The sequence below is a fragment of the Schistocerca gregaria genome, chromosome 2 (genome assembly GCF_023897955.1).
Source record: "Schistocerca gregaria isolate iqSchGreg1 chromosome 2, iqSchGreg1.2, whole genome shotgun sequence".
NCBI lineage: Eukaryota > Metazoa > Arthropoda > Insecta > Orthoptera > Acrididae > Schistocerca > Schistocerca gregaria.
Window position 1 is genome coordinate 521,437,802 of NC_064921.1, and position 18,074 is coordinate 521,455,875.

An 18,074-nucleotide genomic window follows, 5' to 3' on the forward strand; every position below is an offset into this window, starting at 1 on the left:
GTTTTCAAGATGGGTGTGGGTTCTGTCTTGTCGGCCACCTTTATTCAGGAAAATGGTGTATCTGAGGGTTCCATCCTGAGAGTCATCCTCCTTGCTATTGCCATTAACTCTATAATGGCCTGTCTCCTGCCGAGTGTCTCTGGTTCCCTTTGTGGATGATTTTGCCACCTATTGCAGTTCTCCATGGACCACTCACGCAGCGGTGTCTTCAGCTCTGTCTTGATAGTCTGCTCTCCTGGAGTATCGCCAATGGCTTTCGCTTTTCCACTGACAAAACTGTCTGTATCAATTGGTTTCTCCCACCATCTCTACATCTTGGGCCTGTTGCCCTTCCATTTGTTGACAATATGAAATTTCTGGTGCTCATGCTCGATAGGAAACTCTTGGTCCTGCTATACCTCTTACCTGGCAGCCAACCCACTGTACGCAGTCCCTCCATGTCCTACATGTCCTCAACGGTACTTCTTGCAGTGCCGATCAAACCACCCTCCTCTGTTCATGCCGTCTCAACACTATTAATCATCATGGCATCCAGTTGGCCACGGGTGCCTTTTACACCAGTCCGGGTGAGAGTCTGTATGCTGAAGCTGCTGAACTATCACTGTCCTGCTGTGACTTTCGCCTCAGCAGTTATGCTGCGACTTTAGCCTCAGCAGTTATGCTGCCATGCATGGCCACCCCTCCTATGCCTCATCCTTTGAAATTCCTTAGATCGTCAGTATGGGGCTCATCCCTCTTCTGTTACCTCCTGGAGTCAGCTTTTGCCATTTGCTACGGTGGCTTAACTTCACACTACCTGCAACTTTTCCCATGGGTGAGAACCCTTCACCATCTTGGCTTCGTGAAGCGGCCCATGTTAACCTTGGCCTTCATTCGCTTCCTACTCCAGCCTTGGTCTATCACCTTCAGTTTCATGACCTTCGCATGGAACTTACCTTTGTACACACTGATGGCTCTCGGACTGACCGTGGGGTCGAGTGTGCCTTTGTTATTGGCACTCGTGTCTTTTAGTATCAGCTTCCGGTAGTCTTCTAGTACTTACAGCCGAGCTTTTTGCCTTGTATCAGACCAGAGTACATCCAGCGACACAGCCTTCCCAATTGTGTCCTCTGCTCAAACTCACTCAATGCTCTCCAAAGTCTCTGTGTGTTGTACACTGCCCATCCCTTAGTGCAGCGGATCCAGGAAAACTGTCACTTGCTCACTCTTGGTGGAGCCAATGTCGTGTTTCTGAGAGTCCCTGGACATGTTGGTCTGCCAGGAAACGAGGCTGCTGACGCTGCTGCCAAGGGTGCAGTCCTTGTACCTCAGCCCGCGAGTACCTCTATTCCCACTGATGATCTCTGCGTTACCATCTGTCAGGAGGTGGTGTCCCTTTATCGCCCTTGGTCCTCCCATCATGGGAGTAAACTTCGGCTTATTAAGTCTCTCTCGGCGCGTTGGACAACCTCTCAGCCCTCCCGCCAGGAGGAGATTATTTTAACTCGGCTGCGTATTGGTCACTGTCATTTGCTCAGTAGCACTGCTCTCCCATGTTGTACGAATTGCTCCCAAAATTTAACCGTCCGCCATTTCCTGCTGGAATGCCTTTTTTTTTTTTCACACACATTCCAGCTTGGGTTTGCAATCTGATTTATCAGCCGTTTTAGCGAATGATGCACGAGCTGTCGACCACATTTTCCTTTTTATCCACAGAAGCAGTATGGCAAAGGCCATTTAATTTTTAGTTTTGGACCTCCATCTTTGTGTGGTGTTCTTTTAGCCCTTTTTCCACATGCCTTTTTTAGCTGTGTCCTGTTCTGTCCATTGGGACTAACATATAGTCGTTTCCCTCGCCTCTGTGTTCTATAGTTTTGACTTGGGCATGTATTATCCCAGTTGTTTTTTGCACCACAAAACAAAACCACTTTGATTAAATCACTTAAATAGATCATCACGATTTTCAAATTGGTTCATATTATTTATAAAAGTTTTGCGGCTACTGAGGTACATTACACCCTTTATTTCAGGAAGAAGGTAATCACCTGCTGCTGCAATATTATGAAAATTGACCCCCAAGGAATTGGAGGAAGAATGATCAGATGGAGGCATTACTGAGGTGAAGGAATATTTTGAAGAAACTAAATGAATCACTAAAAAAAAAAGAAGAAAGAATGTAATGTCGCATTGGAGTGAAATCCACTCACAGACATTGTGCAGTAACCTCAGAGTTGGAGAATGATCAACAATGAAGTGTTTCTTGGACAGCAACACAAATTGCAGAACAAGAATAATTTAGTGTTGTATCTTGAAGTTCTGGCTTGCAGTTCCATTGGATTGTCAATAGGTTATGTCCTTGTTAAATGTGAAGTGGGCCAGGAGGTGGTCACACCCAAGGACCTCTCTTTCATTGGTTAGTTTCTCATCAGTCTTTATGAGTAGGTTATGGTGGAGACTGAATCCCTGTACCATGTTGAGGGTCTTACAGGGTGTGATGGCAATAGGTATACCACTACCTTGTTACAAGAGAGTAACACTTCAAACGAATAGAATTTGCATGTTAATGAAGATGGAACCACTTCGTAATTTACTAAGGAAAAAAAAGGCTGAAAATATGTTTGCAATATTCCCTGCAAGGAACATACATTCAGTAGAGAGATAGGACCCTCCATTGGCTTGGGTGAACTGGTAACTAAGAAGAGTAACTATCTGCAAATCAGGATGAGGTTTTTCACTCTGCAGCGGAGTGTACGCTGATATGAAACTTCCTGGCAGATTAAAACTGTGTGCCGGACCTAGACTTGAACTCGGGACGTTTGCCTTTTGCGGCCAAGTGCTCTACTAACTGAGCTACCCAAGCACTCCTCACGCCCCGTCCTCACAGCTTTACTTCTGAGACAGGGTGTGAGTCGTGCTTGGGTAGCTCAGCTGGTAGAGCACTTCCCGTGAAAGGAAAAGGTCTCAAGTTTGAGTCTGTCTGGCACACAGTTTTAATCTGCCAGGAAGTTTCATATCAGTGTACACTCTGCTGCAGACTGAAAATCTCATTCTGGAAACATCCTCCAGGCTGTGGCTAAGTCATGTCTCCGCAATATCCGTTCTTTCAGGAGCGCTAGTTCTGCAAGGTTAGCAGGAGACCTTCTGTAAAGTTTGGAAGGTAGGAGACGAGGTATTGGCAGAAGTAGAGCTGTGAGGACGGGGCACGAGTTGTGCTTGGGTAGCTCAGTTGGTAGAGCACTTGGCCGCGTAAGGCAAAGGTCCCGAGTTTGAGTCTCGGTCTGGCACACAGTTTTAATCTGCCAAGAAGTTTCATATCTGCAAATCACTTTGTTTTGTTTTCCTTCCATGGCTTAGCCAAGGAGAGAGAGTTTTGTTGGCTCATAAAGATCATTCTAAATTTTGATCCATATGAAGAGTGTGTGAAAACCTCGTGGCCATTGGTTGATAAAATTGGTCGTTTTACGACATGAAATATCTGCCATGATGCTGCATGCTTCAAACAAGGGTATTCTCCGCAGGTGTCACCCAGCCAGAGAAAAAGCCACCTGATCTGATAGCCAGTGTTCGCAAATGGATAGGTACCTACTCCCTAGGATATGCGGGGAGGCGACAGCCCGGGTATCAATAATATGAATCCCTGAGTGGTCAGGAGGCTGTCACCGTGTGGGTATCTGATGACTTCTCCAAAAAGGGCCAGCTATAATGCTGGATATTAAGTGACCTTCCCCACATTGCCCACACATAGTAAAGTTTTGAATATGGAGGTCAAACTCGGCTGTGAGGATGGAATATAATTTGACTGAAATACTGGGTGGTTATAATTAAAATATAACTACTTACGTCATTGTAGATGGAAAACTATTTACCATATTGGTGCCCAACTATATAGGAATGATGTTCAGATTGTGGGCTGCAGGAACTGTATTGTTAATAGTGTTAGTGTCATGACTTGCTGTTAGCTACTGGTACTGGTACTGTGACGTGGGATTGAAACACAACTACCAGTGTGCAGTACAGTTCCAGTCAGTCATTATGGGTCTGGACAAAGTGAATAAAGCTGTTGTATTAAAACAACAACAATACTGTTGCTTTTCTTCATGATTATTGACACATTAACAGAGTTATCAATGTTTCCATACAGTTTCATTGTCCTCTCTATCACTCACTTGTCATACCTGTAATTGGTGAAAAAAGGGGAACAAAGTGGATGAAGCCAGAATTGATATCCTACAAATGAGCTTCGTTGTCAGCTGGAATCTGTCCTAGAGGAAAAAGTTGGAAAAAAGATGTAGTCAAGGACTAAATTTGCAGCACAAGAAAGGAAGAAATACTGCAATGGCTTGGGTCCCCATGTGTGCCACACTCTACTCACAAAAGAATAGCAAAACTCTTACGGGAATGACAAGAGGAAACAGCTTGCAAGATGAAGTCCCATGACTCCAGTGAATTATCACAAGCCTCCTTGGCTACTGGGTTGCAGTCTCCTTTACTCAAGATCTGAAGTGCCCCAGAATATAACAGAATGATATCTTGTGAACTTACTTCTATGCAAAATGTCTGAACAAGAATCTGCTAGATACATTATCTGGATGCTGTACAAGGCATTCTAAGGAGCAGATTAGGAAGGTCTTTGTATGGACACATCTCATCCATGATAGCCATAAAGGTCGTATATAATGTGTCAAAGATGCTGACATCTGCTGGCAGGCAAAACAATGGAAAAGGAAACTAGATAACCTTCATTGGATGTGTGTGTGTGGATCACTCTATTACAACACTGGTTTAAAATCTGCCATATTCATCTTGCACGCAAGTAATTTACATTTTGTCCTTCGTCTTTCTATCAGTCAAGATGACTGCTCCAAAATTGTGGGAGGCTCTTGATATGTGCTATAATTGCAGTTGTCTGTTACAAAGTGTTGTGCCCAGATCCCAAATGGTTTTTTGGTTTGTTTACAGTTCAGAAATAATGTCTGTTAGAGGGTGAGCAATTTCAGTGGTCACATGAAACTTTTGACTGACTTAGATTTAGGAGTGTGTCATAGGCCAGGAATTGCTGTCTGATATTTAGTGCTTCCTTACTAACTTTGGCACAGTTATCTAAGCTCCTGTTGCCATTCAGATGGCTGTATGGTGTATTGTGTCCAATATCCTTAAATATGATATTCAGGATGAACCATAAATGGTACACCCATTGTCTATAGAAATTGGAAAGGTAACAATATTCTGAAAAGGATAGTGCTGCTCACCATGTAGAAGGGGTGTTGAGTTGTAGACTACTAAACATTTTAAACTTTCAGCCAAAGGTGTTCTTCAGAAATAGGAAGTGCAACTGACACACATTAGGCCACAGTGGCGAGAGACAGTGGCCATCTGTGTGAGAGTTGTGCTTGTGTGAATGTGTGTGTGCTTATTATTTCCCACAAAGGCCTTTTGGTTCAAAGCATAAACATTTAGTACTCTGTGTGTCTGTGACTCAATGCCTGCTCTGTATGGTGAGTAGCAATCCACAATATTTAATTATTTCCATCAGGACTCTCAGCCTGCAAGATCTGGGCAGTCACAAAGAGTGGTATCATTGGTAGTTGGGAGCATAAATGTTAGGCTCGTTATGGGCCCCCTTACGGTCATGGGTGCCAAGGATAAGAAGAAAGCCAATGTGCACTCCATATGCATACTGGGTGGAATTATTCCAGATGTGGAATGGGTCGTTCCGAATGCCATGAAGAGCACAGAGTTTAGCCGACTGCAGGTGGCGGCTCACGCCAGTACCAATGATGTGTCACTTTATATCGGAAGACATTCTCTCTGGTTTAGAGTGGCTAACAGAAGTAGTAAAGGTTGCTAGTCTTGCTTGTGAGATGATAGCAGAGCTAACCATTTGCAGCATAGTCAACAGGACTGGTTGCGGACCTCTGTTACAGAGCCAAGTGGAGGGTCTGAATCAGAGGCTCAGATATGTGACTGTGTAGGCTGGAGATTCCTCGAATTGCACCATAGGGTGGTTGGGTTTCGGATTCCGCTGAGTTGGTTAGGAGTCCACTACACGCAGGAGGCGGCTATACGGGTAGCAGGGGCTGTGTGGTGTGGACTGGGCAGTTCTTTAGGTTATGTCATCTCGGGAAAACACAAAAAGGACTCCAGTCACATAGGGTGCAGGCCAAACACAAGAATAACTTCGATACAGGAACCATCGGTATAACAGTTGTAAAGTGTCATAGCTGTGTTGGGGAAAGTACCAGAGCTCCAAGTGCTAATAGAAAGCACTCATACTCAAATCGTTATCGGCACTGAAAGCTGGCTAAAGCCAGAGATAAGCCGAAATTTTTACGAAGAACCTAACAGTGTTCCAAAGGGACAGGCTGAACACTGTTGGTGGTGGCATGTTTGTTGCCATTAGTAATAGTTTAGCTTGTCACAAAATTTAAGTAGATAGTTCCTGTGAGATAGTAAGGGCAGAGATCATTCTTGACAACTGGAATAAAATAATAATTGGATCCTTTTACCAACACCCTAATACTGATGACACAATTGCTGGACAGTTCAAAGAAAACAGGAGTTTGATTTTAAACATGTACCCATCTCGTACAATTACAGTTGGTGGTAACTTTAATTTACCCTTGATATGTTGGCAAAAATATGTTTAAATCCAGAGGTATGTATAAAACATTACCTGAAATTGTGTGAAATGCATTCTCTGAAAATTATTTTGAGCAGTTTGTTCATGAGCCCATGTAAATAGTAAAAAATTGTGAAAACATGCTTGACTTCTTAGCAACAAATAATCCTGAGCTAATAACGAGCATCAAAACAGATACACGGATTAGTGACCACAGGGCTGTTGTAACCAGATTGAATATCGTAAGTACCAAATCCTCCCAAAATAAACAAAAAATTTACTTGATGCTTTCCTGAGAGACCATCTCCACTTCTTCCAAATTAACAATATAAGTGTAGACCAGATATTCTTGAAATCAAAGAAATACTATTGACAGAAATTGAGATTTATACCAAATAAATTAACAGACAACTGAGCTGGTCCTCCTTGGTGCCCAAAACGGGCCAGAATACTGTTGCAGAAACAATTAAAGAAACATGCCACATTCAAATGGATGCAAAATCTCCAAAATTCGCAGTCTTTTACATAAGCTCAAAATTTAATGTGGAACTTCAATATGATGTGCTTATAGACTCCAAACCTAGCAGAAAATCCAAAGATATTCTGGTTGTATGTGAAGTATGCTAGCAACACGACACAATCAGTGCACGACTGTAATGGAAAGACTGTGCTACCAAAGCAGTGTTGCTAAACACAGCATTTCAAAATTCCTTCACCAAAAACAACGAAATAAATATTCCAGGATTCTAATCAAGAACAGCTGCCAACGTGAGTAACATAGAAGTAGATATCATCAGACTAGTGAAGCAACTTAGCTCACTTAAAAAGCGAGCTTTCTGCTCCAGATTATATAAGTTATTTTCCTTTCAGAGTATGCTGATAAAATAGCTCCATATTTAACAATCATATGCAGCTGTTTGCTCAACAAAAGATACATACCCAAAGACTGGAAAGATGCATAGGTCACACCAACATTCAAAAAGACACTAGGAGTAATCTACTAAATTATAGGTCAATATCATTAATGTCAATATGCAGTGGGATTTTTTAATTATATTGTGTTCCAACACTACGAATTATCTCAAAGAAAACGATCTATTGACACACAGTCAACAAGGATTTAGATAACATCGTTCTTGTGAAACCCAACTAGCTCGTTACTCACACAAAGTGTTGAGTGCCATTGATGCGGGATTTCAGATTGATTCCATATTTCTGAATTTCCAGAAGGCTTATGACACTGTACCACACAAGCGCTTTGTAGTGAATCTGCATGCTCATGGAATATCGTCTGTTATGTTACTGGATTTGTCAATTCCTGTCAGAGAGATCACAGTTTGTAGCAATTGGCAGAGTCCTCAACTAAACCAGAAGTGATTTCTGACATTCCCAAAGGTAATGGATAAGCCCTTTGCTGTTCCTTATCTATATAAATGATTTGGGAGACAACCTGAGCAGCCGTCTTAGGTTGTCAGCAGATGATGCTGTCATTTATCAACTATTTAAGTAATCAGAAGATCAAAACGAATTGTAAAATGATTCAGAAAAATGTTTATATGGTGCAAAAATTGGCAATTGACTCTAAATAACAAAAAGTGTGAAGTCATCCACGAGTGCTAAAAGGAATCCATTAAACATAGATTACATGATAAAACAATCAAGTCTAAAGGCTGTAAATTCAACTAAATGTCTAGGAATTATAATTACAAACAATTTAAATTGGAAGGAACACCCAAAATGTTTGGGGGGGGGGGGGGGGGGAAGAAAGGATAACCAAAGATTGTGTTTTATTGGCAGGTTACTTAGAAAATGTAATAAATCTAATGAGGAGACTGCCGACACTACACTTGTCTATTCTCTTTTAGAATACTGTTGCATGGTTTGAGATCCTTACCAGATAGGATTGACGAAGTACATCGAGAAAGTGCAAAGACTGGCAGCACATTTTGTATTAGTGCAAAATAGGGAATGTGTGTCATGGACAACATTAAAACAAAGGCAGTTTTCGTTGCATTGGAATCTTCTCACAAAATTGCAATCACCAACTTTCTTCTCCAAATGCAAAAATATTTTGTTGATGCTGACCTATATAGGAAGAAACGATCACAATAATAAAATAAGGGAAATCAGAGCTCTTACAGAAAGACACAGGTGTTTATTTTTTCTGCATGCTGTATGAGATTGGAATAATAGACAACTAGTGTGAAGGTGGTTTGACAAACCGTCTGCCAGACACTTAAATGTGGTGTGCAGAGTATTGATGTAGGTGTAGACTTTCCATAGTTTCAAATTGGACAAATGCTTCATAAAATTGTTGTACATAGGACTTTGGTGACCCAGGCCTTCCACTTAGATGCTTTAAAATGCCTAAAATTTTTAAGTGCTTCCACTTCACACTTCCTGAAGTGTGGAAGCCAAGTGAACAACTGATCAAATGGCACTAAAAACCAAACTGACTGATTAAGACTGAGAATGGTGCTATTAAAATTACAATGGACATGATTGAGACCTATACACCCCATTTTACCTGTTGAAAATTTATAGTCTGTGTTTTGTGCTCATTCCTCCAGTCTGTGAAGTGTGAACTGTAACTGAGTTGTGTATGGAAGACTAGTATAGAAACAGTAAATCATCATAAACATAATCTGCTGTGTGTCATCTGTGTTGTCTTCATAGAAAATCTTTGTGTAGAACCAGTATTGCCAGGTTATCTAGAATAATACTTCCTCAATCCTCAATTAAATGGGTTTTTTCTCTCGATATCAACACTAGATGTCAGTCTACAATCTGCTCAAGTGTGTTTCCTACACAATTGCATGTAGAGGTACTATTCGTCTCTGGTTTAAGAGAGGTATCATAAGAGATTACTTCCATGAATCTGGCTATAGACCCTGTGACCATTTGTAGTTAAAGATTAAAGGAATTTCTTCTGGTCCTTTATATAGCTAACCTGTTACACGTTATAGCATGTGCCACTAAGCCAGTATCCTTAGTACCTGAGAATGTTTTTCCCAATTCTTTCTCTGAGAAGGGTTGTTTGAAGTCCAGCTGTACCCTTCCTGCAGCTTCTTTCTGGTGTAGAAATGTGGGATCTGTGTAAGTTTTGTCGCAGGAGGAGTTGGCATGCTATGTCAACTGCAGAAGTCAAAATAATCATATTATTCATTACGGCAAAGGTGGGTGTCAGTGGGGGCATTAGAGACACACTCAATTATTATATTCTTGTGGCTTATGTTGAATGAATGATGGATTTCAGTAAGCTCCTGGTACAATGCTTTTCTACTGTTTATGATTTTCTCCTGTAATCCAAATGGCTGCTAGGTTTTAACCTTCAGTGCCACCCACCAGTCGCTGATGGCAGTGCGTCATTTATTATTACTTCAAGGGACAGAGCACGCCTCAGTGTTCAGATATATTTGGTCTGGGTGTCTCATGCGCACGGTGGACCACACTTTTAACATTAACCATAAGTCGTAGGCATTTTCTTTCCATTCAAACCTAGCTAATGGAATGTGTAGAACCCACTTGTGGGTTTCTTTGAGCTCTTTTCTGCGTGGGTAGAATACAAAAGACCGAAGTGGTTGCTTGAATATGGATCTGTGTGTATCCCCTTCCCATGCTGTAACATCTGTGAGGTCAGTGAACAGATGGTAGGACAGTGGCTGACGACAAACCTGTGGCTGAGCTACAGTATGTCAGTTGGCCTCTGTTCAGATGAGAGATCTTCTGGTACAATGAGTCTCTTGAGAGCTCTATCCCTGGGACAGGTAGTGCTGGAATCGTAATGTGCATGGAGCACATAATTAGGTGCAAGTCTCTTTACCAAGTGGGTCATGAGGTGGAGCATACACTCTGTGCGTACTGCGATTTTCAATGATACATTAATGAAAACAGCTTCTGCCTGCAAGCTGGTGATGAGAGGTGAGGCTGGCCTGTGTTACTAACAAATACCATCACTCCATCTGCAGTCCTGTCACTGGGACAATCCTCTTTCTTTTGGAGAGAGTACTTTGTAACACAAGGGTATCAGGAGTTTCCATGTGTGTCTTCTGAAGACACGTGCACAGTGGTTTTTACTGCATTAATAGTTTGAGCTTCTCCTTATGAGTTCTGAAATCATTCATGTCCTTCCAGAATCCATTCACATTCCACTGATTTATGGGGAGCCATTGATAATTGAGTGTTTACATTTTCCCCCTTTCCCACAACCTGCACTGTTGTGCAGCAGCAATAGGGGTAAAAAGTCATTGAACTATTTGATTCTTCCATGAGGACGTCAGTGGCCTCAACATTACCTCCATTAGAAAGTGACAGTTCTGGACAATCCAATGGGTTTAATACTCTTTCCTGTGAACTTTTCTCCTTAGTTGTGAGTAGTGTAGTTTGTATGGATATGGATGCTGACTATTTAGCTTTTTGGTACTGAATATTGTTGTTTACAAGATTAGTTGACTTCAGAGCACTGTAAGGTTTATGGTAAGCTTTCCCTTTGCAGGTACAGCTGCATGTACATATATTTGTGTCACTCTAATGAGTGAATTGACACGTTGCTGTTGGTAACATGTTTTTGAAGGGCTGTTGCAGAGAAGATGAAAAGTTCCCTTCTGTTTATTCATACTCACTAAAATCTCTGTTCTACGTGGGATCATCACCTGAGTAATTTCAACACTTTTTTTGTTGTGAAGATCTACATAATTCATTTGCTTCATGTGCCTTTGATCCAGTGATCACTGCTTATGATGTTTATTTACTTCCAGGCTGGGCACTTAACTTTCCTGAGGCTGTGACCACCTTCATACTACTCCCCCCACCCGCTTTCTCCTTTTTTCTCCTTCTTGGAAATTTAAGTGTGCACCAGCTCCTGTGGCAAAGTACCAATCTGTATGGTAAAGACTTATTGATTGATTAGTTTCTTACCAATCTTGATCTGTCCCTTTTCAGTGACAGTACTGCTGCCCACTTCTGTGCTGCCCATGGCACTATTTTGGCTATCTACCTTAAGATCTATTCACCCCTGCTACCATGTTGGGCTCTTCTAAGAGCCAGCTGACAGTTTTATACCTCTGCTGTTACCTCCACTTCCTTTCAGCTTGCATTGGTAAGGTTGGTGGAGACCTCAGCAACAATCACCCAAGCCACTGGAACTATTGTGCTGTTTCCTACAGGCACACTTCACTGCACTGCAGGTGGGTTGCTCTTCTAAGGGAAAACAGAGTTTGAAGAAGAAATGCAGAAGCAGATGGGAAGGAAGAATAAGATAGTAATGGGGGATTTAAACCCACATGTTGAAAGAGAAAGACAAGGCTGTGAAAGTGTGCTTGGACCAGAGGGTTGGGACTGTGCAAATGAGTAAGGTGAAAGACTATTGGAGTTCTGTCAAAGGAATGGCTTTCTGGTTGGGAACTTTGGTTCAGGAAAAGGGAGAGCCACAATATTACCTGGTACAGTCAAGACTTAAAAGAGAAAGTTTATATTGACTACTTCCTTTATGATAGTGAGATGTATTGGAACATCATTGACATTAAGGTATTACCATCAGAGGCCTTGGATAGCGACCACTGTTTGCTGAGAGGGACTAAGGATAATAAAGGGACAGAAATCCAGGAAAGACGTATAAGGTTATGGAAGTTGGATTACAGGAAGAAATCAGGCTAGAATACCTACAAGTAGTAAAGGAATGCATCCCAAAGGATGAACCAAAAACAGTATAAGAGGAATGGGGTAGATTCAAGGGAACATTAGTAAGGGCAGCAGAAGCAGTATGTGGGAGCACAAGCAACAGAAAGAGATGGAAAGAAACACCCTGGTGGAATGATAAAGCAAAGGATATAGTACAAAAGAATAATACAGCCTTTAGGGTACAGTTCCAGAAGAGAGCAGTAGGGACAAGGGAAGAGTATCAGGCAAGAAAGAAAGAAGCAAAAGAGTGGTGGTGGAGGAAAGAAGAAAGTGGATGGAACAGTGGACCAGAATGATGGAGGAGAATTGTGGAGGTTCAAAAAAAGGTGTTATATGTAAGAGGAAGAATGGTATGACAGATTATGCTCGAATGGTGAACAAAAGTGGACAAGATGTAGAGAATAAGGAGGAACTCAAGAATATGTGGAAGGAAGATTTTGAAGAACTCCTGAACCTGAAGCTGAGGAGTAAAGAGTAGGCACAGCAAATAGAAAAAGACCTTGCATTGGGCAAGATGAAAGGAGGGAAGTCACCAGACCTGGATGAGCTAAGTGTAGAGATGGTGAGAGCAGCAGGAGAGGTTTGGATACAATGGCTGTATCAAGTAATGACAATTGTATGGAGACAGATGATTCCAGAAGACTGGAAGAAGTGAATAATTGTCCCAGTCTTTAAGAAGGGAAATAGAAAAGACTGCAAGAATTATTGGGGGATAACACTGATGAGTCATTGTGCAAAGATTTTTGAGAATTTTGGAAGCACAAATTTGGACAAAATTAGAAGGAAGGATGAGAGAAGAGAAACATTGCTTCAGAACAGGAAAGTCTACGGTGAATTTAATTTTTGCTGTAAGACAACTGCAGTAACAGCACTATGAATGTGGAATAGATCTACTAATGGCCTTCCTGGACATGATAGTGCACGTAGAAGCAAAATGTGGAAAGCCCTGGAGAACAGAGGAGCAGCAAGACATTATTTGGAGTATAAGGAAAATTTACCATGGAAGTATGAGCTGTGTGAAAGTGGGAGGAGAGATATCAGCTTGGATTGAACAGAAGAATGGCTTGAGGCAGGGAAGTGCACTTTCACCATTACTCTTCATTATAGTGATGGATGAAATGAGTACAAGAGCACAAGTAATTGGTGAAAGGAAGATGAAAGCTATGGTGTTTGCAGATGAGCTGATGATTTGGGGGAATAAGGAGGAAGTAGCACAAGAGCAGTTGGATGTATGGGAACAAACAGTGCAAGAATATGGGATAAAATTAAATATAAGTAAGAGTGAGATGATTATAACAAGAAAGGAGAGAGGAACAACTGGAATAACAGTTGGTGAGGAACGATTGAGGGGAGGGGAGAGTTTAAAGTACCTAGGAAACCTAATACAGGAAGATGGAAAAAATGGCAGAGAAATAAACGAGCGGGGGAGAAAAACAGAAGTATTCCGGAAGAGTGTCAGAAGCCTGATATGGAGCAAGTATGTACCCCAAATCAGTAAAAGGATTTTATACCAGTCATATGTCTCAATCCTGGCATATGCATCAGAAACCTGGGTTATGAAAGGAAGAGAGGAAAGCAAAGTACAAGCTAGTGAGATGAAATTCCTGAGAAACAGTATTGGAGTGACAAAGATAGACAGGTTGGATGCAGGTTTTGTGTGTGTGTGTGTGTGTGTGTGTGTGTGTGTGTGTGTGTGTGTGTGTGTGTGTGTAAGTAACAGATGAGCCATGGGAGACACCTTGTCTGCTCTGAGTTATGTACTGGGGCCTGTCCCAATTCTTTTTCTACTTAAATTCTTCCTCAGGTCTAGCTTCGATACTGCTTTCAGTGTTTCGTTTTTACTACTCCTGCGGACTTTCATAATTCAAATTTCTGGTGAATGTCACTAACTCCAACCGAACTACCTTTTGACGGAGGGATTTAGGACCTCACTGTTTAGTCCTTTAACCACCAACCAATCCTGCTGCCTCATGAAGAACCTCCAGAATGCATAACAGTGTTGCAGTGTGGCATGTTTAAGATGGATGTTGTTTGTATGCTGATGAGAGAAAGATTAAAGGTCTGATCAGACATGTTCCCTGTCTTCAGTGACAATTTTATGAGTGTAGCATAAGTTTTAAAATTTTGTGAAGGCTCTGAATTCCTTGCTAAGATTGTTTGAATGGCTGACTACTCATTTTTTGTGTTAGATGTTAACAAGCTATATTTATTTCAAGGAAAGGTTTAGTGTCTTTTGTTCAGATAACCTTAATTTCACAAAACATTAAGACATAACTTAATTTTATGTAACTATGTGGCCATATGATTGAACAGTAGTCAGTCATGCATATATTTGTTCTTTGTTTTAATAAACTTTTACTTTAAGTTACAGCTTTTCAAGCATTTCTTTCCTATATAAAAAAGTAGTAAGAGTATGAGAGATCCATCAATTACTTTGGTAATGTCTTTAAAGTTTTGCAGCCCCTTTATATGACAAAAATTACTCCTTTATTGTGTCACTCTCATGAATTTTTATTATATCCATCCTATGTCTTTTCAGTGCCTTTCTTATTCTGCCTTTCAAATGAACAACCTGATGGTGCAAAACTATTAGTTCCATAGGCACTAACTTTGGCATTTGAGTCTAAAATACCTTTTCATTTTCTGAAATTTATGAGATGTTTGTGCCAAATTACAGTCAACAGGCTAAGAAAGATCAAACAGCTAAGGTATTATAGCAATCTGGTAAAAGTTAAAAAGATATATCCTCTTTAAAAAATGATTTGTTATGTAGTCTTATACACAGTGTAGTATGTCCTCTCCCTCCCCGTCCTTTTTTTCCCCACATTTCGCTGGGTGAATCAAGATAATCTTCCTCAATGTATTTAATAATTTGAGATAAGATTGTCAAATGCTGAAGTTATTAGGGACACTCTTAAAATGAAAAGTTATTACTTTTTTAAAAATACATTCATTGTGGTTGTATATAAGATAATTTGATAGTCTGCATGAGTTGTTTCTCTGTTTGTCTGACATTAGAATTATAGTGCATTAAAATTAATATTTTTGTCTGATGTCTTTCAGTTGATGACGGTGCCATTTTAGACATTGTGTTGGACAACTTCAATTATCCTCCGCCTCAAGGTTTTGAAAAAATTATGTTGGAGCAGTCCTTACTTTAGAGCACTTCTGGTGCCAGCAGTGGTCTTCAGAAGTGGCCATGAAGCACTGATACCTTATTCATCATTTTTACAGAGCAAATAAGACTTAATTGAGTTTAGAGAACTTTATTAAAGTGGAGAACACAATTCAAGCTTAAGTTTTTCACAGATACGAGAATCTCTTGAAATGCCCACTGCATTACCAAATAATATCAACAATTTAAAGAATGGGAACTAGCTAAAGCTGTTAGAATTTGTCTGTGGGACGGGGGAGGGGGGGGGGTGAGAGATATACTTAACATAATACATCTTTCATGAAGTTGAATAGTATAAGCTTAAACAAGCATTGTGATTCAAGATATAAGAGGAAAATTTATGTTAATAGAAACGTAAGGTTTCAGATAACTACGTCTATGAACTTCTAAATGTATAACATCATTCCATGTATATGAAACAAATAGGCTGATCATTGTAAGTAAGGAGTTAAAAAAACTGAAACAAAAGCGCAAGAGAAAATAACAAGGTAAAAAAACCAAAATAATTTATGAATAGAAAGTAGAGGAAAACAGCCAGTGAAGCAGTTTTTAAACAAAAGTGTTATGTAGGTAAGTGCAGTGAGTCACCGTGATACAGACAATATGTTACTGTACATTGTAGCCTCAAGAGTGCAATGAACAAATACGACGTACCCATGACTAAGAAATGAAGGCTGAGCCTACTATTTCTGGATGTGATGAGCAGTCAGTATTAACTAGAGAAACAGTTTTACGGGAAAGACACAATTTATTTTCCCCTCTAAAATCATGCAGCATTTTGAGTGTTGTTCTGTTAGTTTCATTTTTCACCTTTCCCTCCAGTCTCTCCCTCACTCGTGCCATTCCAAATAGGTTCCTCAGCTAACAATTCACATTGCTGTGTACTATAAAACAGTGTTAGTGTTTAATTCAGTTCTCACATTGTTCATTATCTACATTGATATTATACACTTTTCTCTCTCCAACATAACATCTTTTCTGATCATCCCTGTTGTGAAATATTATTCTTTCACTTTTATGGTTACAAATTTCCAAAGTAATTTATGTATCTATTTTTAATTACCTTAATTTTACTTTCATTTAATTCTTTTCCATCTATGACCATGTTGGTGAATATCACGTGTTTTCATAATGTGTGTTGTTTTGGCTGGTTGTGAATGTGTGTATTTCTTCCAGATCTACTGCAGTGATAAAACCCTCTCCTATGTTTCACTCATTTCCTCTTTACACAAAGATAGACCTCAAGGTTTACTCTCTTTTTAACATTTTTTTCTATGTGTATACATTCTATTAATGTTGTTTGTTTTCAATACAGCATTTCTAAACCAAATCTTTCATCCTCTCTTACCACATGAATTATTCCATTATAGTATTTTTCTACATATTATTCTGTGTGTATTCTTGAGTTTGCACACTATGGCAGAGATTCTTCATTCCAGTAGACTAGCTGTCTCTTATCTACAGGTTAGTAGCGAGGCAAAAGTGAATCTCTGCTTCTTAGTAAATGTATTATTTAAACAGTAACTTAATTTGTATTTGTCAATGTGTAGCTATTGACTAGCTTTCAGTCCAATTATTTATGGTCTATTAATTTCATTTTTAATTAAAAACAATGTACATTGTTTGTAACTTAGTTATGACAATTTATATAATCAGCTGTGTTTGTTATTTTTATTACCTTACAGCAATATTGATCTTTATTTTTATACAAATAATGTATTTAAAATCAAAATGACAAAGTCAATCTACTTCTTGATGTGTACTGTACAAATTAAGAGACAGTATTAATTAATCATTATTATTTTCTGCTGAAATAGTACTTTTACTTAATTTTCAGTTGATTTTGATTTATCTAACAGTTGGTACCTCTCCCTTACTTGCTTGTGTGGAGCAGTAGAAAAAAAACTGAAATACTTTTTTACAACAATAAACAACCTTGTGTATTAAAAAGACAGAAAAATTTCAAAAGTTTCAAAAATTGTCACCTTAAGCACAGAGCACACACTGCCATAGCAGCACAACATAGGACCACACTTACAAACGTGTAAACACAGCACCAGCTGTTCGTGGCACAGTAGGTCTGTTTAGTGCTAACACAATATGACTACGAGCGACTGACTATTAAGCACAGTGCTGGTGTGGCAGAACATAACTAGATGGGCCACTAAACTAGTCAACAGGTACTTACATGAATACAAAACTATGCAAAACATAAGTCATGCAAATGATATAAAGCCAAATATGGGTTAAGGTGCCCATATCCGAGCAAAATAAAAAGTTGGAGATGGTAGCACGATATATAGCAAGTAAACTATGTCATAAAGGCCCACTTATGCACAATAAATTGGATAAAACGTACAGCGCACACATTCAATAACCAACAAATACAAACATCAAGCACCAGAATCAGGAGTTTCAGGAAGAAGGTTCTATCCATAGCCGCTGAAAATGAAGAAATATACATTGATCGTCCAGAACATTATACACCCCCCCCCCCCCTTCTGGAATTTACAGGAACTAGGTTAGTTGTGTGTGCAAATGTGGTGCCATCTCCCTCCAATGACCAGCAAGGCCACTGCTTCCCGCCACATTGTGTTGCTGCTGTTATCCATGCCAAAGGTG

The 18,074-nt window shown here is 40.0% G+C and overlaps 1 protein-coding gene across 1 annotated transcript in view; it reads left to right on the plus strand.

Annotated features, from left to right (window-relative positions):
- The window catches only part of LOC126330039 (SPRY domain-containing protein 7), a 60,929-nt gene extending 43,641 nt beyond the window's left edge, over positions 1-17,288 (plus strand). The window contains exon 5 of the mRNA XM_049996291.1: positions 15,341-17,288. Coding sequence (XP_049852248.1) covers positions 15,341-15,438 — 98 coding nt within the window. The 3' untranslated portion in view covers positions 15,439-17,288. The remainder of the gene's footprint in view (positions 1-15,340) is intronic.
- Positions 17,289-18,074: the final 786 nt, after the last annotated feature.